General features: G+C 50.8%; 12 protein-coding genes across 12 annotated transcripts; 6 read left to right on the top strand and 6 right to left on the bottom strand.

Annotated features, from left to right (window-relative positions):
- Positions 1-336: 336 nt before the first annotated feature.
- N7462_002694 (uncharacterized protein) lies at positions 337-1,841 on the bottom strand (the record flags this gene model as incomplete). Its single annotated transcript, XM_057074420.1, has 3 exons — positions 337-917; positions 977-1,490; positions 1,686-1,841. 3 exons carry the CDS (start codon positions 1,839-1,841, stop codon positions 337-339), a joined length of 1,251 nt encoding a protein of 416 aa, XP_056938061.1.
- Positions 1,842-2,371: 530 nt separating this feature from the next.
- On the bottom strand, positions 2,372-2,905 carry N7462_002693 (uncharacterized protein; the record flags this gene model as incomplete). The annotated part of the gene is made up of 4 exons (XM_057074419.1): positions 2,372-2,398; positions 2,510-2,591; positions 2,697-2,728; positions 2,810-2,905. 4 exons carry the CDS (start codon positions 2,903-2,905, stop codon positions 2,372-2,374), a joined length of 237 nt encoding a protein of 78 aa, XP_056938060.1.
- A 366-nt stretch (positions 2,906-3,271) lies between these two features.
- Positions 3,272-4,700, bottom strand: N7462_002692 (NUDIX hydrolase; the record flags this gene model as incomplete). Its single annotated transcript, XM_057074418.1, has 2 exons — positions 3,272-4,121; positions 4,210-4,700. 2 exons carry the CDS (start codon positions 4,698-4,700, stop codon positions 3,272-3,274), a joined length of 1,341 nt encoding a protein of 446 aa, XP_056938059.1.
- A 643-nt stretch (positions 4,701-5,343) lies between these two features.
- N7462_002691 (SPX domain protein) lies at positions 5,344-7,785 on the top strand (the record flags this gene model as incomplete). The annotated part of the gene is made up of 2 exons (XM_057074417.1): positions 5,344-7,590; positions 7,648-7,785. The coding sequence occupies 2 exons, from the start codon at positions 5,344-5,346 to the stop codon at positions 7,783-7,785; spliced, it is 2,385 nt and encodes a 794-aa protein (XP_056938058.1).
- A 2,863-nt stretch (positions 7,786-10,648) lies between these two features.
- Positions 10,649-11,629, bottom strand: N7462_002690 (uncharacterized protein; the record flags this gene model as incomplete). Its single annotated transcript, XM_057074416.1, has 1 exon — positions 10,649-11,629. One exon carries the CDS (start codon positions 11,627-11,629, stop codon positions 10,649-10,651), a length of 981 nt encoding a protein of 326 aa, XP_056938057.1.
- Positions 11,630-12,523: 894 nt separating this feature from the next.
- N7462_002689 (DsbA family oxidoreductase) lies at positions 12,524-13,284 on the top strand (the record flags this gene model as incomplete). Its single annotated transcript, XM_057074415.1, has 2 exons — positions 12,524-12,568; positions 12,637-13,284. 2 exons carry the CDS (start codon positions 12,524-12,526, stop codon positions 13,282-13,284), a joined length of 693 nt encoding a protein of 230 aa, XP_056938056.1.
- Positions 13,285-14,153: 869 nt separating this feature from the next.
- Positions 14,154-16,631, bottom strand: N7462_002688 (6-phosphofructo-2-kinase PFK26; the record flags this gene model as incomplete). Its single annotated transcript, XM_057074414.1, has 2 exons — positions 14,154-16,002; positions 16,336-16,631. The coding sequence occupies 2 exons, from the start codon at positions 16,629-16,631 to the stop codon at positions 14,154-14,156; spliced, it is 2,145 nt and encodes a 714-aa protein (XP_056938055.1).
- A 1,075-nt stretch (positions 16,632-17,706) lies between these two features.
- On the top strand, positions 17,707-17,928 carry N7462_002687 (uncharacterized protein; the record flags this gene model as incomplete). The annotated part of the gene is made up of 1 exon (XM_057074413.1): positions 17,707-17,928. The coding sequence occupies one exon, from the start codon at positions 17,707-17,709 to the stop codon at positions 17,926-17,928; it is 222 nt and encodes a 73-aa protein (XP_056938054.1).
- Positions 17,929-18,130: 202 nt separating this feature from the next.
- Positions 18,131-18,549, bottom strand: N7462_002686 (uncharacterized protein; the record flags this gene model as incomplete). Its single annotated transcript, XM_057074412.1, has 2 exons — positions 18,131-18,460; positions 18,541-18,549. The coding sequence occupies 2 exons, from the start codon at positions 18,547-18,549 to the stop codon at positions 18,131-18,133; spliced, it is 339 nt and encodes a 112-aa protein (XP_056938053.1).
- A 537-nt stretch (positions 18,550-19,086) lies between these two features.
- Positions 19,087-20,875, top strand: N7462_002685 (FMN-dependent alpha-hydroxy acid dehydrogenase; the record flags this gene model as incomplete). The annotated part of the gene is made up of 5 exons (XM_057074411.1): positions 19,087-19,114; positions 19,218-19,276; positions 19,343-20,585; positions 20,650-20,723; positions 20,789-20,875. The coding sequence occupies 5 exons, from the start codon at positions 19,087-19,089 to the stop codon at positions 20,873-20,875; spliced, it is 1,491 nt and encodes a 496-aa protein (XP_056938052.1).
- Positions 20,876-21,310: 435 nt separating this feature from the next.
- N7462_002684 (uncharacterized protein) lies at positions 21,311-22,555 on the top strand (the record flags this gene model as incomplete). Its single annotated transcript, XM_057074410.1, has 1 exon — positions 21,311-22,555. One exon carries the CDS (start codon positions 21,311-21,313, stop codon positions 22,553-22,555), a length of 1,245 nt encoding a protein of 414 aa, XP_056938051.1.
- Positions 22,556-24,915: 2,360 nt separating this feature from the next.
- On the top strand, positions 24,916-26,250 carry N7462_002683 (nitronate monooxygenase; the record flags this gene model as incomplete). Its single annotated transcript, XM_057074409.1, has 5 exons — positions 24,916-25,048; positions 25,138-25,674; positions 25,741-25,769; positions 25,824-26,086; positions 26,142-26,250. The coding sequence occupies 5 exons, from the start codon at positions 24,916-24,918 to the stop codon at positions 26,248-26,250; spliced, it is 1,071 nt and encodes a 356-aa protein (XP_056938050.1).
- Positions 26,251-26,979: the final 729 nt, after the last annotated feature.

Here is a 26,979-nt window from a genome sequence, read left to right as displayed (position 1 = left end):
ATTGGGAATAATTTCCTATCGGAGTTAAGCTGATCGCCCCTAGCCATATCACCATATCACCATAAACCCAGACAATAATAATAGAATACATGGAGAAAAAATAACCCTGATCGGGAAATATGCACGCTCGAAACAGAAAAATAAATAGGAGAATACTTTTCGCAGGGAAGAGATCACTCCAAGAGAAGAAAATTCGTTGCGTTCGTGATCCATCACACCAGACCAGCGGCAATAGAAAAAAGGCATATAGGGCGATAGCGAGTCCAAGACAGATCAAGCCGGGTAAGAGAGGCATAAAGAGGGTCGAGAAATTGGTTTGACGACAGCAGTACCCTCTTACCGCTGCTGGTTCTCCGGAGAGGGAGTGGCAGCAGGGGATCCGTTGGCTCCTCCACGTCCCCGGCCTCCACGACCGCCCCGACCCCGACCACGGAAGTCTCCACGGCCATGGAAATCACCTCGGCCGCGTCCACGAGAGCCGTCGTTGCGGTTGCGACCACGACCGCGGCCATTGCGGCCGCCATTCGGTCCCTTGGTTCCAGGAGCCTCAGCAGCGGAAGCATTGTTCACGTCGGCGTTGGCGGGAGTGGCCTGCAGGCCAGTATCGGTCTCGGCAGGGTCACGAGGAACCTCCACCCAACCGTCTGTTGTGGATGATGAGGCCAGAGAAGTAGGATCATAGCTGGAGTCAGCCACTTGGTTGGCCGCATCGGAGATCAAGGTCTGCGAGGGCGGGGCAATCTGGCCAGCCAAATCAATCTGGGCAGAGGCGCCTTGAGTGCTGATGGAGGTATCCTGGAGTTCGGTCAAGCCAGCGTTGACCAGGGTGGGATCGGAGGTAGGAGCAGTCTCGGTAGTGGCTTGAGGAGTATCTTCAACCGGGGCAAACTTGTTGGAAGCCTGTTTCACATCGCAATCTGGAAACTTCACCATCAGCAAGAGAGCCTTCACAAAATCAATGAAATCGAAAACTTACAGCTGAGCTCCAGAGCTTCGCCCTCAACACTGGCGACCTTCTCATCCGCACCGTCAATCAGCTTGAGCATAGAGGTGACGGCAGCTTGGTTGCCACCATACACCTGGAACAAGACACCTTCAAAGGCACGGCTCTCAAGCGACTCGGCATCACCCGCACGTCGAACATTCGCAGCAGCACACAAGAACTTGCTCAAAGTAAGCAACTGTTCGCGTAGGACCCGTGCAGTCGTCTCAGTGGCATCAGCAATAGCGTTGCCGCGCACAGCCTCCAGCTCCTCCTGGTGTGTCTTCTCGAGAGCAGCCTTCTGAGTTTCCAAGCGCGCTTCGTATTGGGCAGCAACCTGCTGGTAGTGACCAATCTGCTCCTCGATCTGTGCAACGGCGGCCTGTAGCGCAGGTTTCTTCAGAGCTTGGGCTTTCTGGTCGGAGTTGATCTTCTTCTCCGCCACAAGGTCGTCGAGGGACTTGCCTTCGTTCTCGGCGAGGATGGTGTCAATCTTGGCAGTGGCATTCTATTCAAGACACCAGCAGACGTCAGTTCAGGCATGGACCTCTATGGGTGGTTGCGCAGAGATTGTAGTTTGCGGGATGTTGATCGGATAGAATGAGGGTAAGGTATGTGACATACTAGCTTCTTCACGGCATTGCGGAGACTCCTTGAGGCGCAAGGTTGTTAGCTTCTGACAATGGGTACACGATGTGATCACTTCGTACTTTTGCAGCTCCTTCAAATATGTCGGTTCAGTGCCATTCAGCTCAGTAGCTGGACTATCGGACTCCAGCTTAGAAGTGCTAGAAGCTCGGGAGGTCTCCTTCTTGACCTTGGCGTCGTTGGGTTTCTGGGTGGCGGAGGCGGGAGCCATGATGGAATGTGGGTGACACAGCTTCGAAAGCTTAAAAACCAAGAGGAGACTTGCTGTACAAGAGGCAGAGCGCCGACGAGTTCAAACCACCGGAGAGGGGAAGGGGGGAAGATGAATGGGGAAGATGAATGGGGAAGATGAATGGGGAAGATGGGAGGGGTGGAGGGTAGAAGATCACTTGGAGATCGCAGAATCGATGCGGGTGGAAGTCGCCCGAACCCTTTCCTGATCCGCTGCACTGCTCACATTCAACTTGCCGCCAACTACAGGGCTCGTGGGCCTGACGAGGTCCTGATTATTGCATTTTTTAATGAAATGTACCACCAATCTGTGATCGGAGACAGTTTTGATATTCTTGGGGTATCATAAATCACTCCACAACGCCAATTCCCAATTTACGCCATAATGTTAAGCTGCCCACATCCCGCCAAACCCCTACAGGTCCCACACGAGGCCTCACACGCGGCCAGTAGCATCACTCTCATTCTTCAGTCAGGTTGAATGGAGGTTTGCAATAAGGAGACGGTCGATTATCCTCGGAACTTGCGCAGGGTTTTCTAGATCAGAGTGGCATTTTTGTCAGCTTTATGTTCTCTCGACAGGTCGCGCCACCTGAAATGAAAGGAATCAGGTCAGATTCTTCGATCTGACTGGACCCGCACTCGTACCTCAGTCACCTTGCGAACTGAATTGGCCGAAATGTTCTTCTCGCCTGACTTTCGTGATCGGATCGAAGCCTCGCGCATTAGTCTAATGGCCCGGGATTAGTGGATGGGTCAGTAAAAGCCCCTCGTGACGCGTGGAGTCAATGCGACCGAGAGGAGATGATCCAGGAAGGGTCTGTGGAAATCATACTCTTGCATGAATAGCATATAGTCGAGAAAGATCTGTTGGATTGGGAGAGAAAGTGCTTATTAGCGACGAAGCCAGGCGTTGAGGAGAGAAGCATGCAGCGAATCCAGACGTACCAAGATGTCGGCATTTTTGCTCACACTGCGATTGGAGTGCGCTTTGACAATGCGCTTAACGGTTCCCCTAGGGTAGAGCTTCTGAGTAGCTGCCATGGTGCGGATCGGACCTTGGGATGCAACGAACGAGTTCATGAAGAACGCGCCATGTTTACTTGCGGAGATGCAAAAGGTGGGGATCCACGACGGTTGCTTATATAAACACACGGGGAGCCTCAAAGACTCCGCCGGTGAAGTATCTCGAGTAATTTCGTATGAAATCATATGAAGATCTGAATCAAGACAGCCTAGAAAGGCTTCAGTCGGAGTTGAAAATGACTTCGGCAATGGCAGGATGTTTGCAGGGGGTTCAGGTTCTCACGTTGGGTAATACCTAATTTCATGATTTGATTCCCCAACAAGTATCATGCTCTATATACCATCTAGATGTACAATTACACAGCTCGAAAGGCCTCTCCCAGCTTATTGAAGCCGACGACGATAGAATCGCCAGGCTGCAAAGACTGCGGCCGATCCAATGGTCATGCGCCAAGCAAGAAACACTATAATCGCCATGCGCAGTCGCTGATAGTATCCCCGCAACATGATACCTACAGCATACGAGGTTCCATCCGCGCCCCGATCTCCAGGACCGTAGTATCGTCCAACCCCGAGACCACCAATGCCAACTTCATTGTGATCATGACCATTGGCATCCGAAGTGACGGGCACCGCAGCGGTCTCGCTATCCACAGCTGTATCACTGGGGCGAGCCCCCATTTTGACTTCGCGCGCATTGCGCTTTCGCAGATTATAAGTCAAAATACTCACAATCAATCCGAGATCTTGGGAAGTAAAGGTCGGGTACTTCCAGAGCTGGACCGCAGTGTGAGGAGGTAGCATATCCAAGAAATCAGCCAGGACTCCCAGAGTCAGGCCCCACAGCAGAAGTGGGCGGTTCCTATCACCAGAATCCGCCTGGTTGCTCAAACACCATGTTTTGAAACGATTTACCAATGAAGGTTTATCACGCTCGCTGCCATCTGGAACAAATCCTGGAATCGAGGTACAGTGCTGGCTTTCGGACGGGAGCAGACGAACGGCCGAGAACTGCATCCAGCCCAGTAATGACCGAACGAGCATGCGAGTCAAGAACCCACCCTGCTGAGCAAACCGCTGCGACAAGTCCACATATTCTACGGTACGAAGCGACGGTGATAGGAGGGCTCGTAGGGGAATCCAATGAGTCGAAGCCACCTCCGTGGGTTGGAGTTTCAACGTGGGGGAATCCATCCGAGTGGTGATGAAGACGAATGGACAGAGCACCATGAGTCTAAATTTCAGAAGCTCAGCAACGTTAGTATATAACTCCTCTAGAGGATAGACTGGTGGTCATATTCAGTAGGGACAAAAAGACCTACGGTACCGAGCCCCAACTCGTGGTCACCACTCGCTCAGGCAGGTTGCCAACGCTAATCGTATCGTCCGTCGTCAGATCCAGTCCAATTTCCTCTGATGCCTCTCGAATGGCCGCTTCCCGGTCATCAGCATCCTCAGGGTCTCGCTTGCCCCCTGGGAGTGCAACATGGCCTGTCCAACGATCCCCCACCCGCGATGCACGCTTGATGAACAGAACCTCCGGGTCCCCATGTTGGACCCACGGTTGGGCGAAGAAATCCTCTAGGCGCTCCTCCACCGACCGAGAGGGATCCCCAGCCTCCGTTGTTGGGCACGGCCAATGTTCATAGGTTGGCTTGATTCGCAGAATCAAGGCGACCGAGGCGCGCTTCTTGCAGGCGGGCGGGTTAGGCACATGAGGGTATGGTCGCCGGTGAAGCTCGGTCAAGACAGCATGAAGGCTAGAGGAAAGAGACTGACCCGGGGCCTTCTCAGGGTGGGTAGGCTCCGCCATTAGGTGACTCGGCACGCGACACAACGTTAGAATGTTAAAAAGTGCCGACGGCAGGCCATATGGATCGGGCCAACGTCCAGAGGCGGCCGACAGCATTCAGCCGGAATCCACCGCGACATCGGGGGCGCACGGACCAACCCCGGTATTAGCGCGGTAACCGGGGCGTATCCAGTACGCTCGCACGCATTGGCCAGAAAACCGTCCCGACAACGATACACCGGCGGGTCGGAACAATGTAAATGCGACCCGCTGATGGAAGCTCTCGTCTCAAACTAATCGAAACGGTGTTGCTGATTGGTCCGGCTAGCAGCCGCCAGCGAATGCAGCTAAGCCAGACACCGGCGCACGTGCATGGTCGAGGTCGCCGCCATCCCACTCGCCTCGACCTTTCTTCTCTTTTTTTTTCTAGTCTTCGACAGCTTCGAGGTATTTCAAGTGGTGTATATTTGGAGTGGACAGAGTGAATCGCTGCTCGACCGCCTTTCATTTGAACTATTGCTCGACTGTTAGGCTCTCCCCTCGGCGCTTGGCTCCTCCGCCCGTCACTGTCTGCAGTACGCTCTGGAGAGCACAAGTACGCTACACAACCACCTCTATTTCATTTAGCATTCCAATCTCAACCCCTCCCCCGGCTTGAGACATAATGCGGTTTGGTAAAACACTACGCAACGCGGTGTACCCGCCCTGGAAGGGAAAGTACATCGACTATACCAAATTGAAGACCCTTCTGCGGGAACATGATGTCACTGGCGAGGATGCTAGTGACTCGGACGACAGTCAATGGACCGAGCAGGATGAGGAGGCCTTTGTGCAGGAATTGCTCAATGTGCAGTTGGATAAGATAAATACTTTCCAATCAGAGACTTCGCAACAGCTCCGCGAGCGTACCTCCGCCTGCGAGACCAAGTTGCGCCCTTTGGCTCTCGCCGGAAACCAGGAAGAACCCGCCCTTGATGAGCAAGAGAAGCGCAAGATTGCTTCGGAAACCCTCCAAGAGCTGGACAGCATCACCAAAGAGGTCAGCGAATTGGAAAAGTACAGCCGCATTAATTTCACCGGCTGCCTCAAGGCAGCCAAGAAGCACGATCGGAAGCGTGGCGCCCGCTATCGTGTGAAGCCCCTCTTGCAAGTCCGTCTGTCACAACTGCCCTTTAACTCGGAGGACTACTCCCCCTTGGTACATCGCCTGTCAGTGATGTACTCGTTTGTGCGCGAGACCTTGAGTCAGGACATTGTCCAGCCAAAGGAGATGGAGCGTGGGTTTGACCGGGATGTCTATTCGTCCTACAAGTTCTGGGTGCATGTCGATAATGTTCTTGAGGTCAAGACCTACATCCTCCGTCGCCTGCCTGTGCTCATCTACAACCCGGGGTCCTCTAAAAACCTGGATTCCCTAACTGACGACCCCACGATTACTTCGCTCTACTTTGATAACTCCCAATTCGACCTCTACAACCAAAAGGTTGCACGCGCCTCTGAGGCTGGCTCTTTGAGACTGCGCTGGACTGGTCAACTCAAGGACAAGCCGCCCATCTTCTTAGAGAAGAAGATCGTCACCGAAGACGATAGCAGCCGTGAAGTTAAGGTGCAGCTGAAGGAGAAACATATCAAGGAGTTCCTAGACGGCGAGTATCACTTGGACAAGAAGGTGCATCGGATGGAAGACATGAGCAATGGCGAGAGCTCGGCTGAAGCGGCGTCCCTGAAGAGCAGCGTGGAGGAGCTACAGTCCTTCATCAAGGAAAACAACCTGCAGCCCATGCTGCGTGCCAACTACACTCGCACTGCGTTCCAGATCCCGGGTGACGATCGCATTCGTATATCCCTCGACACCAACCTTGCCCTGATCCGTGAGGATGCCCTCGACCGCGAGCGACCTTGCCGCGATCCCTCCGAGTGGCACCGCACGGACCTGGATAGCTCTACTATGTCATATCCCTTCAGCGCCATCAGAACCGGCGAGATTGTCCGCTTCCCACACGCCTTGCTCGAGATCAAACTCCGCGGTCGGGCCCACGATGCTGAGTGGGTAAACGACTTGATGTCTTCTCACCTCGTGAAAGACGCCCCCCGTTTCTCTAAATTCGTCCACGGCACTGCGCAGCTGTTCGAAGATTATGTGAATAGCTTCCCCTTCTGGCTCGGCGAACTGGAGAACGATATTCGTCGCGATCCTGAGACAGCTTTCCATGAGGAACAAGAGCGTCTAGCCAAGCGTGCCGAGGAGGATATAGCTGTTGGCAGTTTCCTGGGTGGAGCGGGTAGCCCCAGCGGTCCGCTGTCAGCATCTCCTTTCAGCCGCTGGGGAGAGCCCGGAAACCGCTCTGTACTCCGTCGGCCTTCGGGCTTCAGTGAAGTACAGCATCAGCCACGACCCCGCATCTCAGCTGTCGAGCCCCAGCGTCGCGAGCCAGAGCCGGTCGCAGAGCCGGCCGCAGAAGCCGATGTGCCTTCATCCCGCTTTGCTTCTGTTATGCAATCCCTGGGCATTTCCTCCAAAAACTGGACCGGACGGGAGGTCGTCTCCTTGCCCCCTGGTGTGCGACACCCTGGTATCTGGATCAAGGATGCTGGTCCTGTTCGTGTGGAAAGCAAGGTGTGGCTTGCCAACCAGCGAACCTTCATCAAATGGCTGCACATCAGTATCCTGCTCTCCAGTCTGTCTCTGGGCCTTTACAATGCCGCCGGCAAGCACAACAAGATTGCTCAGGCTCTGGCTATCGTATACACCTTCTTTGCTCTGTTCTCTGCCGCTTGGGGCTGGTACATGTATGAGAAGCGCGCCCGGTTGATACGTCAACGCAGCGGAAAGGATCTGGACAACATGTTCGGTCCTCTTGTTGTCTGCATTGGATTGGCCGTTGCTCTCGTCCTCAACTTCGCTTTCAAGGTAAGTTTTCTTGGGTTCTGCTAAACATCTGATCACCTTCTAACATTCTACGCGTAGTACAAGCACATGTTGGGCCAAGCTCACGACAACGTTCCCAATGTTGGAGTTCCTGTCCACAGCAACTCAACTGCCTTTGGCAGCGACACCAGTGCCGCCTCCTGGAGACTCATGAACCAGGCTCAGCAGGTGCTGTAAGCAAAACAAACCAAAAAAAAAGCCAGAATATCTTAGCAATAAGGCAGGTCCCTTCTTTGAGGTTCAGCCTTTGGGAGTCACGCAGTTTGTTAGCTACTGTTGCACGGTCGCTTTCAACCGTGACATGATAGTCGGTTTTTTCTGATATCTTGCATTTTTGGAGCCAATATGTACATAGGATTATGAGTAGCTTGTGGGAATACAAGTTTTTTCCCTTCGGAAATGACTCGCTCCGGGTTCCCTTCTGTCTTCGTAGGGCAGCTTGTTTCCTTATACAGCAATAGCATACATCCAAGATTAACGCCCCATATGCAGAAATTGCCTGTGGATATCTACAGTGAATAGCGAAATCAGCTTTCGCCCTGAAGACTCAAAATTGTTTTGAGCACCTCACTTCCAAGGCATTAGCAGGTAGTTCTTAATCGATGGCCATCTACAAGTCAGTGGTGTTTAGGATTCAAAATCCTACAGAAGCACGATACGTTCGTCTTACCGTACAGATGGTTACTCTATACATGTTATGAGAATCCCCAACGTAGTGAGACATGCATGGAGTATGATCTATAAAAACGCCGTTTGATTCGTATATAGCATGAAGTGATTTGGACTGGCAAAGACTCTCCTTCAATTTTACTCTGATTCAATAGAATTGAGAATGGACATGAAGCCTCGAAGTTGCAACAATGTTTAATCCGTTCATATCAACGTTCACGAATATCGAGAATGACAAGACTGGTATTAAGGCGACTAAGGGATGAGCAGACTAAGAGAATACCACTGAAGGTATTTGAAGCATGTATCTGCTAGCTCTTACAGCATCATGAACCTTCTGGTAAATCGGAAAGAAGATTTGGATTGATGGGCTTGTTGCTTCAGCCCGATCCCATCATATCCTCCGGAACGCGCGTTTCCGTAATACCCACTCTGGGCGTTGATATCAGCTCCCCTCTCGAGCAGTATCTGTACAATTTTGTCTTGTCCTTTAGAGCAAGCAGCCTGGAGCACATTTCCGTAAAAGCCACTCTGGGCGTTGACATCAGCTCCTTTGTCGAGCAGCATCTGTACTACCGTGCTATGTCCGTTCAATGACGACCACATAATAGGGTATGTTAATGTACTGTCGGCGATATTTAAATTGCTTTTGTCTGTCTCGAGTAGATAGACAACCTCCTGCTCTTGACTATTAAAGGCTGCTATATGTAATGCGCTCAGCGAAGGCGTCCTACTGTAGGGCCGCAATGCTTTCCAAAAGATTGGAAACTATAGTGACAAAGATTTTCCCTTTATATCATATGATCGATGCAGTCGATTCACGATTCGTGGCTCGAAATTCAAGGCTATCTTTCGTACATGATCTGGCTAATATACTGCGGAATATTCCAAGAAATCCCGAGTATAAGGGGCCTCCTCTTCCTTCAATAAATCTTCCATCAATAGGTATCGCAAACAAGCAGACCCTATTTGATACTCAGCTTCATCAAAGCTCCACGAGTATACGGAGCCAATATTATTAGCAACAGTTCTGGCGGTCAGGAATTCCCTTGCTGTCTGATGAATAAGGTAAATCTTAGAGTTATCGATGAAAACAAGAAGACCACATAATTGAGGGAGCTTCTTTTCAACTTGCGACAAATTTAGTCTGGCCTCTGATATAGTCCGTGATCCTGGTAAGTTACAACGCCTAATGCTATAGCCATCTCTGCTGTTTTTAAAGGGCGTGGTGCTGAGACAACGATCTGGAAAGCCTTTCGCACAGTGTCTAGCTCAGAAGAAGGCACTCGAGCAAGAATCTTCTCGTATGCATCATTCACGGAAGCGGGTATCATTTGGATTTTCACCTCCTCAGGCCGAAGACTGTTCTCAAAAGCAGATCGAATGTCGTCTATAGCTAAATGCAACCAAAGGTATGTGCGGTGTTCCATCTGTAAGAGCTGTTGCTCAAGTCGCTTCTGTATATCTGATGATGAATTCCGCTGCTTCGACCAGCTCTTTGACTCGTATCTGTACTACTATATCGATTTCCTTGCGGATTAGGTCTTTTTCTTCTTCGTCCTTCAGATGTAGATGTGGAAATTTATTCGTGATCGCTCGGAACCGATTCTGAATGTAATTATATGGCCGACTAGTCACTAGGAATTTCAAGGTATTCGGGGTTGGTGAACGTTGTTGGCGGTGAAAGGACTGAAGTTTTTCAATTTATTGATCACAGTCAAAATCACGGCATTTATCAAGCGCATCTAATACACAGATCGTCTTTCCTAATACGTCATTTGACGTTGCTGATATAAAGATCCGCCAGAGCTTATCAACGTCTTGAGAGAGGTTTCCTCCGCTCTGTTGGAATGATGGTATAGCATAATGCAATAAATCAGGCCGTTTGCTGAAGAGCTGGTGTAGCACCGAACATAATGCTATAGAAAGATGATTCTGTTCGTCGTTGTCCTTGAAAAAAAAAATAACATATCGTCGCTGCCGGACTAGAAGCCTCTAAGCACTCGTCAACAATCGATCTGGCTAATACAGACTTCCCGCAGCCTCGATCAGCTGATGACCAGAGAAGATCATTGCAGTTGCTCTCTAACCAGCGAATATATTCAGCGCTCTGTAGTGCCCATTGGCAGGTGCCATCGGCTAGTCTTGGATTGATATTCTTTTGGTTCTTATAATCTCCTTTTAGCCGGAAAGATTGATGACACTTTTGTTGTTCATAAGTTAGAGCTATTGTTCTCTTCTCATTATGGTGTCGCTCTTGCTGACGATATGCTTGATCTAGGTTTTGATTGGGGCTTCTTATCTCCTCTTTTAATTCACCTAATATTCGGCGTTTTTGTCAATGTCTTATTAATACCTTGATTAATCAGAATTATGCCTTACAGATTTCTACTACTAGTGCCTCCTGCGAAACATGGCCGACCGGAATATACCCTAGCAGCTCCTTCGTGAACGATGCCGCTGCTAGAGCCGCATATCCTTGCCACTCCTTATTCTTATGCGAGTCGGCATAATCGCAGATACCACGAATAACAATGCAGGGAAAGTCCAACATCAGACCAGCTGCCTCCATTTCAAAGCATAAAGCCCCTGTCCGGGATCTCAGTTGCTCCCTTGTCGCTCCATGTTTAATGACGGAGTTTCCGGACGCAATGATACCGTAGAATGTTTGGGGGTTACTATTCTCGCGCTCATCTCTTAGCTCCTCCCATTCCTGAAGGCATCCGTCACAGTTACTCGCGGTCGTGGGATGCTCATGCTCTGTCTTAAATAGTCGATCAAATGTTTTTGGCCGCGAGAAATTTTTCCGTGTTCGTGCGTTTCTTTCAGTCGCGTTACGAAGGTATTCCAGATATTGAGGGTCATCGGTTAGCTCAGCAGCTCGCATTATGCTGATTGCTGTAAGTAGCGCCCTCGGGGGGCTATTCAAAGACCCAGTTTGTTCAAATTCACCCCGGGTAACAACCTTTCCCATATCCCATTGAATCACTCCACCACATGTGCCCTGGGGACAGCTGATCACAATATCGCCAAGGCGTATATCATGAAGACCCGAAGGAATACCTCCTCCGATACCGACCATCAATCCAATTCGAAGTGGCTTGGAGAAAGTGCGAAGCATATTGTTTGCCACTGCAGTGGCTGCGGTAGTCCCGTACTGGCCACCGGGGAGACAGGCAATCACGACGTAGTGTTTGCCAACTCGACCCAATGTATAGGTATTTGAATCTGCTGCATCCTGTGACTCGAGAATCCCGAACTTCTCGTCGAGCATTTCACCAGCAGCAGCAGCTTCAATCGGGAGAGCACAGATCCAGCCGATCTGGAAAGCATCTTGTGGAGGGCAGGCCATTTTGACCCAGTGCAGTTGCGTGAGAAAAAGATCAGTAATAAAATATACTCGAAATGGTGGATTATGGTTGCAGAGGTGGATGGGCCTCTTCTTCTTAATCTCAAAACAGAGCCTCCTTTGACCGCCTCGTCCCCAGCAATTGCAGCTCAGCCCCAGCTGAGGACAACGCAGCAGAGCGGCAAGAGGCCCATTGCTATTCGTCATAGCCCCCAGCCCGCATATGGAGTGGATTTCACGGGATCAAACATACAGTACAGGAGCAAATCCTACCTCGACAGCGAGTTCCATACTACGCCACGCCCCTAGGATCCCGACGACGAAGGCAGTGGACACTGGCGGACTTTTTTCGTATATTACTCCGTTATACTCGCGTTACGCACCAGTCAAGACCTTTGAAAAGTTGTAGGATGAGTGACGTCTGTCAAATGAATCCTCACGCTAGTTTGTTGACAGTGAGGTCCGAGAAAAGAAAAGCCGTTGTTAGAAAGGAAGCAGATTCCGCTAGTGACCGAACAATAGCAATTGAGATATCCGGCCTTGGCCCAAAAGCGGATGGTGTGCACCTTATGTACACCTTATTACTCCACACGAATCCAAGTAGGTAGAGTTTAACACATTCAAGCTCTTCAAGCCTACACACCTTAACTCAATATAAGTTCCCCACTCCCGAGCCACTGACAGCGGGTCTCCGCACCTCGTTCCTGCTGACAAATTCACAACCCGCTGAACCCGTGTTTCGAAGTATAGACATAAAAAAGTACCGGCTTTGAGTTCTCGATCAGCAGGGGTGGGGGAAGGAGGCGGGGCAATTGATAAGATCCCATCCCCCTCTTCCTCAACCCATCCTCTCCCCACCTCTCTCTCTCTCTCTCTCTATCCCAACCCTCATCCACCATGACCAACTTCAAGATCCAGATAATCTCCGACACCGTCTGCCCGGTACGTAGACCACCCCCGGTGCAATAACCACACCAATCTCCTACCCACTAACCCATCCCAACCCCCAGTGGTGCTTCGTCGGCTACCGGCGCCTCTTGCGCGCCATCACTGCACACCGCGGTGCCCACCCAGACGACACCTTCTCCCTCAACTGGTCCGCCTTCTATCTGAACCCAGACGCGAAGCGCTACCCTGGCATCAATAAGCAGGACATGTACAACAGGAAATTCGGCGCCGAGCGCGCCGCGGCAATGTTCACGCGGCTCATGGCGGTAGGCGAAGCCGACGGCATTGCGTTCCGGTTCGGCGGGAAGACGGGATCGACGCGGGACTCGCACCGGCTGCTATGGTTCGCGGCGCAGGAGGAGAAAGCGCAGGGCGAAGCGAGGGATGCCGGCGTGGTGGGCGGGCTGCAGACGCGGGTGGCTGAAAACCTATTCCAGGCGTACTTTGAGGAGGAGAAGAACATCACAGATGCGGCTGTGCTGCTGGAAGCTGCTGTTCAGGCGGGAATGGATGAGGGCGCAGTGCAGAAGTTTTTGGATTCGGAGGATGGCGGCGATGCCGTGGATGCGGAGGCTCTGATGGCATCGCGCAGCCTAGTCACGGGCGTGCCGTATTTCTCGCTGCAAGAGAAGTACTCAGTGGAGGGAGCGGATGAGCCGGAGACCTTCTTGGAGTTGTTTGGGCGGATTAAAGAGGAGGAAGAGAAGTAGGAAGCTGGACTGGGGCGGGCAGCGTCTTGATATACTGTGTGTTTTTGAGACGGCTGCTGTCACGGTGCTGGGACGATTTACAAAGTGTGACTTATCTAATATTTCCTTATCTCGGCTCAATTTATGAAATATGTGTTAAATCCTATCCGGGCCATTTGCCAATAGCGAAAATGAAAGGTCAGGAAGTATAGTTCCGTGGATGAGAACAGTCATCCGATGGGCAGGTGAAAGTGGAAGAACAAGTAGAGAAACCTTTTTACAAGAAATTACAATTCCTATTGCTTTACGGGTGAACATTGAAATAATTCAGATGTAATTTCATTCGGTAACGCCTAGAACGTCCCAGCGGCGCAGAAAGGCCTTGAAAACACGGCAAGCAAAGTCCCACCCTCGTGTGCCTATCTCCTGGATTCAAGGAACTTATAGTGCTCTGGGCGGGATATCGTATCCGCCTGAACGCCAGACCCATGTAGAAAGACGAGCAACACGCTGTGTAGGAGAGTGGACAAAAAACACGGAGAATGGAAACAAGATCAAAACGCCTTCATGCACCGGGCGTCTTTAAAAACGGCCATAAACAAAGCAGCAAGCAGGGCAAAAAACGTAGGATGGAACGTGGCAAGAGATTCGGTATGGTAATACACAGCATGCGGGCGAAAAGGATACAAAGCCCCGAATGAAAACTCAAGCGAGTGAGATGAAATATAGACCAAAATTCAGAAGCATGTGCAGCGATGAATACTTGATTTGACTCGAGGCCGAGATGGTCGAGTTACTCTGATGAAAAGATGTCGTCACAGTTCATAGAATGTCATGAGAAATTGGAGCGCGATAGGGAGCACCTCACAAAAGTACACAGAACCTTCACTTTATGGGTTTGTCCTCTGTGCACCCACCTGATGAAGCTTGTAATTTGGTAGGTAGTCGAACCAGTCGCTGTCAGGATTGTACCGGTATGCCTTGAAGTCAACTCCATAAGGCTTGGGTTCCAACATGTACACCATCCCCATAGGGACATCCAAATCGGCGACCTCATCCCGCTTCATACCGAGGAAATAAGAGAGGAGGACCCGGGCGGTAGAACGATGGCTAGCCAGGAGGACATGGTCGGTGGTGCGCTCCACTTCAACGATGACGGTCCGAAGGCGGTTGATAATGTCCAGGTAACTTTCTCCACCGGGCCCAGGGTATCTGTAAAACAGCTTGTCCTTCTTGCGATGAGCATATTCCTCGGGATACTGCTCTTGAATTTCCTTGTAGGTCATGCCCTCCATCCGTCCAGAGTGAAGCTCATCGAGCATGCGCATCTGCTTGACATCATAGTCGTCCTCATTGAAGTGCTCGACAGTCTGGACGGCACGCTGCATCATCGAAGACCACACACAAAAATTACGCGGCCGATCACGGGGAATATAGGATGGGTTAGGAGGAGTGCTGTCACCAGGCCGGGGTGGGAAATGCTTCAGCAGATCCTTCTGGCGCTGATAGAGCTCCCATTGTTGCCGTTGGTGATCAATAAAGCGAGTCAGAGCTTTGGCATACCGTTTGCCATTCTCACTGAGATCAGAATCACCGCCAATACGACCAGCTTGATCATCCAGACTTTCACCATGCCGCGTGATCCAGATCTGGCGCGGTGAAAGGTTGAAGTTGAGCAGATAGTAGACAACTTGCGAAGAGAGGAAGCCGTGGGTCTGATGAGAGACGATCTTGCGACCGACATCAATCATTTGGATATAGGCCATGTTGTGCTTTTCTTCGTAATCTCCCAAGGGGACGTAGGACTTTTCGTACAAGGCAACACGTTTCTTGAAATCTTCAAGGGCGGTTGCAGGATCCTGGCCCTTATAGTCGGGCCCAGAAAGCTTCAGGCGCATGTTAGCCTCCAGCAGGTCTTCATCCACACAGCGGCTTTCCAGGAAGAGAATTCCCAGCTCGGGACCAGCACGGCTACGGATGTGGTCGACGATGGCTTTGCGGCGCTCCATGGTGCTATTAGTCGCATCAAGAATGCCAACACTACCCCCTCGTTCCAAAATGTACTCCAGCAGCTCATCGAGGGTGTCAAGGGCTACCTGCTCGCGCAACTTGACCGCACGCTGATTCTGGGGGTCAAAAAAGGTTGCGCTTTGATCCATGGGCTCTGGGGAAGCCTCCTTGACAGCCTCCTTGACAGCCTCCTCGTCATGGATAGACTGGGCAGGGCCAGCATCGATAGACGGTACCACGGTACTTCCGTTTTGCGAGATGGAGGCTTCGGGATCCTGACCATTAACGAGGATCTTGGCGGGAACAGCAGGAGGCGGAAGGGGTGCCTCATTCTCTGGTGGTGAGGAGTCGTTATGGTTCATAGTCCCGACGCTGACGCTGAGCCGGCGGACGGAGTCGACAAGGTCTTTGTGAACATTGAGCGGACTCTTTTCGTGGCCACGGGCAAACTTGGCCGGTGAAGGGGACCTGCCTGCGGCCACCCGACGTCGTTCACCTACGTTGAAGATTTCGGTATCATGCTGAAGCCAGTTCAAATATCGAGCCAGCTTCTTAGTGATGTAACTTTTGCCTCGGGCCGGGAGGCCGACCATGACAATAACCAGCTTTGCACCGACATCACGTTGGGCAATCCGGCCATCAGGGGAGACCTTGGACTTGGTCAGGCCGGGAATATCAAGGGTCGTCGCACGAACACGACTGGGGGTACTCGGGTGGGTACGACCAGTACTGCAGGGGGAAGAAAGGTTGGAAAAAGAATTAGCCTCAAGGCACCAAACAAATCAAATTCAAAAGCCATCCAGAAAGAAAGCAACCGTGCACCGATGGGTCTCGGCCACATTCAGGGGGTACAAGATCTAGCGGTAAAGCCCAATAAGCTTTGGTGTGTCTGGGGAAGGAGGCTCTGTGACATCTCGGTCACAAGCGGGCCAGACTTCACCCGAGGCACAGCCGATCAGGAACCAACCGATCTCATAGATCCGGAGAATCGAATCATATTGCAGGCACTTGATTCCAGGCACCCGGGGGTGGGCGAGTGGACGACTCAGAGGGAGGACTTACATCTGTGGAGACGGGGGTGCGGTAGAAATCGGAGTGTCAGTCAACGCAGTCCCGACTCCGCCCTTGGGCGCCTGCGATATTTTGTGGGCATCGGAATGCAGGTCATTCCCTAGCGCTCGCCCGACCACGGTCTTCGGAGGCATGAGAACTCCATCCTTTCCCGAGCCGACACTAGTTCCGGTCGAACTGATGCCGTTGGGTCGGTTCATATTCCTCTGATCACCCAGGGCTGCAGGATCTGGCGAGGTGGCCGACGTCATGATGGCCGACCGTGCGATGGTGGAATGTTGCGCCATCCCCGGCTACGGGGGAATCTGAACTTCGAGATTCGGGAAGCTGGGATGAAAGTCGTCTTTTCGTGGATGTGATCCTCGGCGGACTCGACAGGTTTTTGCTGAAGTCCTCGAGCAAAACGGAAGGGAAGTTGAGGGCGGGAACGGCGGATGAGTCAACCGCGCCCAACGTCACTCTTCAACGTGCTGGAATCCTCGGCGTAGACTGGTTCATAGGAATTTATAGGACGTCAACGCCGAACCATTCAAGGAGGTTGCAGATCGAGGCTCTCACTCTCGACTCGGCCGAGGTGGCTCCTTGTTTCTTTTTTCTTTGTGTGCGTTCGTTTTTGAGGGGTCCTTGGTGGGGGAACGAATAGTCGATCAAAGAAAGCGAGACTTGATGCCTGGCGGTCTTGGGAGGTTGGAAGATTTGAATATTGGGGAATTGAGACAAAGCAAGCAATGTGATGTGCTGAGTGCCCACGACGAATAGTAATAATAGGGAGGTTTACTCGAACACGCAGCCCACATGAAGTCACTGAAAAAAGTGATCGTCAAGCCCGGTGGATCACTAGGCTATCGGGATATGATGTCAGTTTAACGGGGCCTGGAAGTTATATAGAATGGAGGTCTAGACAGAAGAAAACAATGGAATTAAGAGCTCTCTATATACATGCCCTCGCCGACGGGGCAAGGAAGACCCTGCTGAAACTATTGGCGATGTATCTATTCTTTATCTCCAGTCCAGAATGCTTGGCTCGAGACCCCCGGGCCGAATCAGCACGGTGGATCAATCGCCAGAGCTCCATCCATTATCCCTTTGTACCAAAAAAAGGGGGAGAAAGAAGAAGGAAAGAACGGAGCCACTAGCCCTGCAATGGGCCGTCCAGGGGGATATCCACCGACTAACGTTCCACTGTCAGGCCATCACACTTCACCTCCCCCGTCTCGGCGGAACCAGTTGTGATACCCCGTCCCAATCCTGGCGACTCCAGGTTGATCGAGCCAAGATCCAAGAGGCGCGCTCCATCCACCGATTTGGATCCGAACGTGTCCGGATGGATGGACAGCTGAGTCTTGAGACGCGTTGTACGACATGCGCCTCACCGCTCGGGCCAGTCCTCCCTTTCCGGCGGACATACTCGGCATCCTTGGCGGTTTCTCGGTCCTAGGCATTGCAGCTCGGACTCCGATTGAGCTGGACGGAGATGTACGCTGCCGCGCGCTCGTGTCGATCCCTCCGCCGCCGTTCATCCTCCCGTCCTCCCGACAGATGATAATGTCGATGATAATGGATCCAGTGGAGTGGCACAGTTAATCCCTTGGCGCTTGGCGGTAACGCAGGGGGGTCGGGCGTGACACACGGTGCGCAGAAGATATGATCTTACAGGGTGGTCAATACGAGGCGAGAAGAGATCCCATCTCCCACATAGGGGCAGACACGCCCTATCAGTTGCCCAAGTTCAGCGTGAGGCCGATCAAGCATGCGTAGGCCGCAATACTCAGTGCAGTCAGGACAACTACCGCATTTCCGCTGGTCCGGAATTTGTGACGATGGATGCCATCGGCTCCCATTTCCGAAAAAATTGGCGGTTTCCCTGAGAGCGACGGAACAATCCAATGATGAGGACACCGGTGCCGTAAATGGCGAATAGGGCGCCGATACTGTAGAACTCGGCGGTGAAGATTTTCAGGACGACAAGGGCGAAGGAGAACTGAGAGAGGGCCGTCCGAACATAGGCGCCTTCAAAGGTCCGCTGAGCGGCTCGCACCTCGACGATTTCATCGGAAGTCAGCACCGCTGAGCGGGCTCGGTGCATTCGGAGGTGATAACGATCGGCCGCTCGTCGCTGAGTCCGTTAGCCACGGGAAAGCCTAGCAATGCACAACCAGAATTCGCCCAATATGGGAATCTGAAGAACCAGCATACCTCAAACATGGTAGTCTACACTGCTCCAGCCGTGGTCCCGCTTGATTTCAGTTGTGTGGAAGGAGAAAGTCGCGATGCGGTCATTGCGGGAAAGTTGGGGGAACACCTGACTGACACCGCTCACGTGGACGCGACACCGTTTTTTGGCGCCAAGTGAGATTTTCTGCTTTCGGTCTTGTTGTCGACTTCATGTTCATTTTTCTATCTTGGAGAGTGATTTCCGAGAAATCCTGGCGTGGCAGAGTGCCAATCATCCTCGCTGATAGCATTCGCCGGCTGCTGACTTGTGCAAAAAACAGTGGCCCGTTTCCCCACCAATAACGTGGGGGTGTTTCTAAGACTCCAGACGGTCGGCTATCGAAGTTGCCCAACGCGGGAGCCCAGTCGCCGGATATTTCCCCACACTCGAGCAATGACGGTCGGCGCCTTCTCCGAACAGAGTCGGGCCATTTTCCCCCGAGTTCTTCATCTTCTCTAATTTCCCCTCTTCCTGGAGACTTCGCGTTGACTCGACACTCCGCGATTCTCTTTGTGTGCTGTTGCAGAATGGCAAAGGTATTCGATGCGGCAGAAGGTACGTGTTCTGCTTTTCTCCGCACGTAGTTTCCCCCCGTCGCAGGGACCCCATCTCAAGCTCTTTTTTCCGCCTCAATTGACTGACCGAGTCAAACCTGCAGTCGCAAAACACAACACCCGGGATAGTTGCTGGGTAGTGCTCTATGGCAAGGTCTACGATGTAAGAGCGGCAATTGTTTGCTCCTCCAAACGCAAGTGGGGGCTAACTATCTCATTTGCCTGATAGGTCACCGATTTCCTATCTAGTCACCCCGGTGGTGCAAAGATCATTCTGAAACTTGCAGGCAAGGATGCTACTGAGGAGTATGATCCAATCCACCCGCCGGGTATCCTAGAGGATGAACTGAAGCCTGAGGCGTACCTTGGAACTATTGATGCGAGCACATTGCCTAAGGAGGAGGCCACCGCTGAGGCAAAAGAGCCGGTCGAGGGACCACCACCCATGGAGACCCTCCTTAATCTAGACGAGATTGAAGAGGTGGCGACTAAACAAGTCAGCCAGAAGGCATGGGCTTACTATTACTCGGCAGCCGATGATAAAGTCACCAAAAGTTTCAACAATGAAATATACCGGTCCATCGTTCTGCGACCCCGCGTGTTCGTGGACTGCACAAAATGCGAGCTGGATACCTCAATATTAGGCCACAAGTTGGGGATGCCTATTTTTATCTCCCCCGCAGCCATGGCACGACTCGGCCACCCCTCCGGTGAGGCGGGTATTGCAGAGGCATGCCGTAACTTCGGTGCGTTGCAGATCATCTCCAACAATGCTTCCATGACACCAGAGCAGATTATCAAAGATGCCCCGGCAGATCAGATCTTTGGCTGGCAGATTTATGTTCAAATCGATCGCAAGAAGAGCGAGGCGATGCTAGCCCGGATCAACAAGCTCAAGGCGATCAAATTCATTGTTCTTACACTTGATGCCCCCGTGCCGGGTAAGCGTGAGGATGACGAGCGTAACAGCCTTGTTGGGGCTACATCGGCTGTTCCAAGTGGAGTGAAGGCTGCCGAGCGTACTGCTGATGACACTCCCGATGTTACTCAGGGATCTGGTGGTGTTGGACAGCAATTGTTTGCGGGCACAGATCCCTCTTTAACATGGCAGGAGACATTACCCTGGCTTGCCAAACATACCGATCTTCCCATTGTCCTCAAGGGCTTGCAAACCCACGAAGATGCCTACCTTGCATCCCTACACGCCCCACAAGTCAAGGGAATCATTCTTTCCAATCACGGCGGCCGGGCCCTAGACACTGCTCCACCCGCAGTGCACACCCTTCTAGAGATTCGAAAATATTGCCCTGAAGTCTTTGACAAGATTGAAGTCTATGTGGATGGTGGTATCCGTCGCGGTACCGATGTTGTGAAGGCTCTCTGCCTGGGAGCGAAAGCGGTTGGAATTGGGCGACCCGCTCTCTGGGGATTGGCTGCCGGCGGAGTTGACGGTGTCCGTCGTACGCTGCAGAGTATGTTTTGTTCCACTGGAAGTTGGGGTCAAAGGGCCATGCTAATGCCGATCTCTTTCTTTAGTCCTTGCCGATGAGAGCAAGACCTGTATGCGACTCCTCGGTGTCGAAAGTGTGGGCGCTTTGGGGCCTCAACATGTACGTTACCCCCATGATTTCATTTTTGATTCTGATTGCGGAACATACTGAACTGTTTAAAATAGATTAACTCTCGCATGGTCGAGCACCAGATTTATGACGGACCATCTGGCCTTGGCTCTTTGCGACACGCTTTCCGAGCGAAGCTTTAAGTTCAAGTTGCTAGCTTCTCCATCTGTAGATATAAAGTGTTTTTCCCCTTGTCTTCACATAATACTATTATTAAATCTATCTACAATTCAATGACAACCTTCAGTATAGTTCTGATCTTGGTGACAGAGATGAATAGTCCTCATTCGCCCTATAATAGCTATTCTAAGTAGATTTCCAGATTTGAAAATTCAAGATTCACGCCAATGTGGACCGTGGGAGCCGCTACATAACATCACAAGAACACGTTCTGCCATATTATATCCACGTGATCGCGACCCCCTCCAAAGCCACCCCCAGAGTGCAGTCGAGAAACTACAAAAGATTGTTCAGTCCTTCAACACAGGACTGAAAATTGTGGCCATTAGCCGCTCACTCAATGGTCAAAGCAACATTATCCAAATGCTTTCTTTGATAACTCAAATTTCCCATTTGCCATGATCAATCCCGCATACAGGTTTTTCTCCAGCAGCCAAGTCTACTTCGGCTTAAGCGAAATTCCGGGAGTCGAAACCCATTGGGATGTTTGGGATTGGAATCAGCTACGGTTGATCAAGATCAAAGGCACTAATAATATTTTACCGCCTGACGCGGATGTTGAACTTCGAGTTTCATCGCAATTTGCCGATTATCTATCGCCCACGGTCTGCGCTATTACAGTCGACGACGATGGGCTCCTTACTGGAATCTCGACGGATATAGAAGATGACGATACCAATTTCATTGCGTATCTTCCGTTTTCAGTCTTGACCTCACTCGAAAACTGCCGTATTGCAGATTGTCGTACGATCAAATACTCTGAACTTCAAGAAGTAGATCGGCTTGGACCGGGAGTGGATCTCTCATTTTATGTAGACGAATTTGGGTCTTCACGAAAAGTCGCTTTTAAATTTGAACCTGCCGGGAAGCCTCTCAGACTACAGATGGCTTGGAATGAGCTAAACCTTCTTGCTCTTCTACCACCACATCCGAATCTCGTCCCACTTGATCGCGTTGTTCTCGAAGATACAGAATCTCGCGTCATTGGATTCACTACTAAATATATTTCCGGTGGAACTCTCGCCGATCATCCTGAAATACCCCTCCGATTTGAATGGTTGAAGCAGTTAACCCAGGTTGTGGATTTCCTCAATCTCGAACTTGGTGTAATGCATCAAGATATTGCACCTCGAAATCTGCTTATCGATCCCGATACAAGCGGCATACTTCTATTTGACTTTAATTGGGCCTTCTACGGAGAATCTTTGCTTGAGGGTCGAGATGACGTGTCTAACGTCGTATATACATTATACGAGCTAGTCACAAACGATACCCATTTCTCAAGTATCCCATACGAGGATCGAAATATTGATATATCACAGGGCTCTGAGTGGACATGCAAACGCGAACTAGACTCAGATATATCGAAATTTCGGAATTTTCTGAACGAGTGGGTAACAAGAAGGAAGTCCAACGAGTCTACGAGAATATATTGTAATCCACCTAACCGGCTTACTTGGCCGGAGCAACCAACACCACTTGATTACAGTGTGCCTTTTGAGCTAGGTGAGACCGATGACGGGGAGCCGTTTTATGCAACAGGCCCACGATTAAGGCGCACGGCGATTGGGAAAGGGCAGTATTGTTTCCGCTGGGAAAGACCACCGCAAAGCAGGTTAGGTTTAGGAAGCAGTAACAGATAGGAAACTATGCTCCGAGTCATTGATTGGCCACTTTCTGTCGCGAACCCTCAAGAAAATGATATGCCTCAAGCTACCCTAGATATTTCCGTGGGTAAATTGCCTGCATGGTCGAAAATCAGTTTTGTGTTCGGTCTGGTTCCTGGGTGCTGAGCCCATTAAAGAGCTTTCAGCTTGCATTACTTTACATTATGGAGTGGAATATGAGAGATGTGTCCCGCTGTACACTTTGCACTGTCAACCACATCTAGCTGCATACCATGTCAATTCTTAGTTTAGGTAACTTTGACTCGCTTCTCAAGTCATTTAAGGTCTTCTAGCATGCAAAAGAGTAGGTCTCCAGTACTAATAAGCCTGTACATGCGCATATACAAAAATTGTATGCCTGTCCGCGTAGTAGTTCAGTTGCCACGCCTCCCGCTCATTTCTTCCTCTATTGCCGGCACTTTAGGACTTGTTTTCTATTAACCTTTGGGGGTCGATAGTTGTGTCAACGTGCATCTGCAAAATCTATCTCATTGATTGTTTCGTTCGCTGCCTATTCACCCTGTTTCTATCCAGTCACCCTATAATGTCATTATCACGCATGGTTTCACTGCTTTCGGCGACTCACACTTCTATGTTGCTATTCAAAACGCGTCTGTGTCTGATTTCCAGGTCGGCTTTGGATTCGAGTGCTGCTTTGGCAATTGATGATATGCTCAAGACTGTCGATAAGCCTCCGCACCTCTCTAGTGGTGATCCTACCTGTGGCCTCGGCAGGGGTATATACTTCGCCATTTCTAGTTCCATTTCCTATTATGTGGGCTGCGTCCATCGACACCTGAATCTGGAAACCCTTCACTGAGAAGCTGGCGAGGGTTTCTCGGGCCCTCCCACGGGTAGGTTGGCTATCATTCTGGGCTAGTTCCCGCTCGGTACGTAACAAGCTTTCATATCCCAGTAGTATTCAGGCGTACCCTTGGTACGGAATCATGCTCTTTGCTTCCATAACTCCTCTTTTCTGTCGCAATATTCATTCGTTACCAGCGTCTGTTGTTTTGATGCAGTTTAGTCGGAATTCCGGTTAGCGAATTGGTATATCTCATTAGCCGCCTGGGCTTCGGCCGGCGCAAGAAGAATCTGCCAGCAGTTATCAGGAGCTGCGTCAATCGCCAGAATCTGAGCGCGATCTCAAAAAGGTGCGGATCGGACTTCAAGGGCGGCCGACACCAGTACATTATCTCGAGAATATTACAAGGCAGATTGGGGGGATTCAAATTCTTGTCAAACGAGAGGGTTTGAAATACACAGGCGTGCACAAACTCAATTATTGTGCTAGCTTCGCACTTTTTGCTAAGGAATTAGGTAAGACGCTCCTTGTGGATAATTTCGAGACTAGGGTATTCTCCCCTTTTTTTTATGTCATAAGTGATAGTATATAATGCGTTTTCACGAAGTGTGTAAATATCGTATTATACGTATCTCTAGGGTCTTATTGTATACAAGAAACACTATTTTTAGGAGAATTGCCTACAAAAATTCTTAATATATATTTATTATCAATGTCCTCTTTCCCGGCTTTAGCATGACCTCCCTTAATATACACTAGCCCCCTGTTGGCAAGATAGATATATACTGCACTTGGATTGTACCTTGTAGAAAGGCAGTATCGAGTAGGCTGGGCGACCGGTGGCGCTAACCCACATACGGTAATCTACGGTGTCTAAGGATACTGAGTAACCAAACCACCGCCTGCACCCAAATCCAATTCAAAATGACCACTAACAAACAGGCATACTTCTCAGTTGGTGGTCTCCGGAAATTGGACTCTCTTCATAGCGTCTTTTGCCAAGGTAAATAGCCAAAAATATGTAAAAAAGAAGTGACCAGACCCGGGCTCGATCCGAGGACCTTGTCGGTGTTAACGACATGTGATAACCAACTACACCATCCGGCCGCTATGTCAAATGAGGACGTATGAGCAATATGGTGCTTCGCCTAACGCATCCAGCATCTTTGCCCACTAATGTCTGTGGACATCGATACCCGGTATATGTTATGTCGGCCTTGAAATCAAGCCTTAACAGCTCCGAATCTGACTTGTGAGCCTATCCAATTCACGCTAAATCACACAGTGGTACTTGTGGCCGACGTGGGGAAGGACGCCTAAGGAGCAGCTAGTGGTGCAGAGAGACATATATATCCGTGCTTTCGCACCCACACCGCGGAGGCACGGATGTAGAGTGACGTTGCTGAGGGGACCTTCGCGTCTTACTTTTCCCACAAACATCCAAGAGGTGAGCCTTCATGCCCGAACCGTCTCTTCTCGATAGAAATTCCAACTCCTCTTCATTTTGAATAGTATTCCAAAATATACAGCCATGACCTCTTCCAGCCCCGATCTTCTCCAGCAGTGGTTTCCCCACATGACGACTCCATTCATTGCGAATGCACCTATGCTGGGATTTACCGACTGCCGCCTCGCGGGAGCCGTCACAAGGGGCGGAGGTCTCGGTATGCCTTGAAACCCCGTGAAAGAGTCCCGTTCAGATGGCCGCGGGCCCAGAGCTGTCCGTGTCAACTGGTACTGACGTTGGACCAAGGATTTATTGGCGGAGGCTTCGACTTCAGCCCCCAATCAACACAGCTCGAAAGTCTAGATGCGCACCTGGACAAAGCCCGTGCAGAGCTAGGAACAATTGCTTCGACTCGAAATCTGCCCATCGGCATCGGCTTCATAACGTTCACGCCTGCCGGATTCGAGGAAAATGCCATTCCCATCCTGGTCAAACATCGGGTTGCTGCTATATGGTTGGCATTTCCCGAAGCCGATGCGGATCATGTGCGTATCATCGAAGCCATTCGCGGAGCACAGGAGAAGAGTGACTGGGACGTCAAGATTTTTGTTCAGGTAGGAACAGTGCAGTCGGCCTTAAACGCATTGGAACAGGGAGTGGATGTCATTGTTGTCCAGGGGACCGATGCTGGCGGTCATCAGTGGGCTCAAGGTGCTAGTATCATATCGCTTTTGCCCGAAGTCAGAAATGCCGTGGCCACACACCCTCGTGCAGAAAAGACGGCCATCATGGCCGCTGGTGGAGTTGTAGATGGTCGAGGATGTGTTGCTGCATTAAGCCTCGGTGAGAAAGTGCTTCTTCTTCTTGGTCAATATGGCCATAGCATATATTGAACGACGTATGGCATAGGTGCGGATGGAATCGTGATGGGCACCCGTGTGAGTCCTCCACGGCGCAAAGAAGACTAATAGAAAGATACTCATAACGTATAGTTTGTTGCAACATCCGAATGTCCGGCCCCCCCTTCCATCAAAGAATCGATCATTAGTGCCCGTGATGGAGGGGTGTCGACTATCAAGTCAGCTCGGCATGACGTTTTTCAATCCACCGATATCTTTCCCAGACAATATGACGGGCGGGCTGTCATAGGAATCAGCTATCATGAATCCGAGGATGGCGTAAGTGACGAAGAAGTCATTAAACGGTATAACGAAGCCAAAGAGAAAGGAGAAGACCAGAGACGAACTGTGTGGGCGTAAGCCTTTCTCATCGGGATGCGAACACTACATGGATGCTGATCATATAACCAGAGGCGCGAGTGTAGGATCGATTGATAAAGTGGTTTCAATCGAGGAACTGTTGAAAACAATCCACCAGGAAGTGAAATTGGCCGTAGCAAAGGTAATGGAAAGGATCTAAAGAGCGCGGGACTCGCGAACGTCGTTCCTGGTCATATAGCATAATCTCGCCATTATTTCCTCAAAGGTCGAGCTCATTGCTAGAACATAGAAGTAACAAGAGGGAGAGGGGGGACGATCTATGTTCAGTTGTCGGAATAAGAAATAATAGCCCGGGGGCTTTGTCGGAGACCTCAAAACCATAGTGACAGCAGCCTAAATAATACTTTCTTTCTTTCCTCTTTCCTATATCGTTTTCAGTCTCTTCGTGATTATACTATTTTTTCTTCATTTTTTAAAAGTGACTGAGTTGCTAAATACCCTTTCATGAACTGTTAGAGGGGAGCAAATGATCGAAGGGTCGAGGTTACCGGAAGCCACTGTGGTGCCCCCAATCAGGCAAGGTTCCCCCCCCCCCCCCCCCCCCTCCTCTCTCCCTCCCCCTCCTCTTCAACCGCATTTTGCAGTCAGAAATAGCTTCTCCCTCCCTCCCCTCGCTCTCGTTCAATTTCGCTCTTTTCGACTCGGACATTCCACAATTCGCAGACACATCTGGTCTTTCGCCCCAAAGCCGGGCTCTTGGTGTTCACTTCCGAGGTGCCGGCCGCAACTCTCCCCGCGACGATCAATAATTCGTCCAGCTCAGCAGCCGAGCCCTTGCCTCCTAGGTCTGGTCTCGAGGCTCTGTTTCTCGAACTATACAATCTCTCATACCTCGGAACTGCCCTTCGAGTCCATTCATAACGCTCAG

The sequence above is a fragment of the Penicillium macrosclerotiorum genome, assembly GCF_028827735.1.
Source record: "Penicillium macrosclerotiorum strain IBT 26536 chromosome Unknown utg000002l_segment0_segment0, whole genome shotgun sequence".
NCBI classification, from domain to species: Eukaryota; Fungi; Ascomycota; class Eurotiomycetes; order Eurotiales; family Aspergillaceae; genus Penicillium; species Penicillium macrosclerotiorum.
The sequence above is the reverse complement of the archived record's forward strand: the minus strand, read 5'-3'. Positions and strand labels throughout refer to the sequence as shown.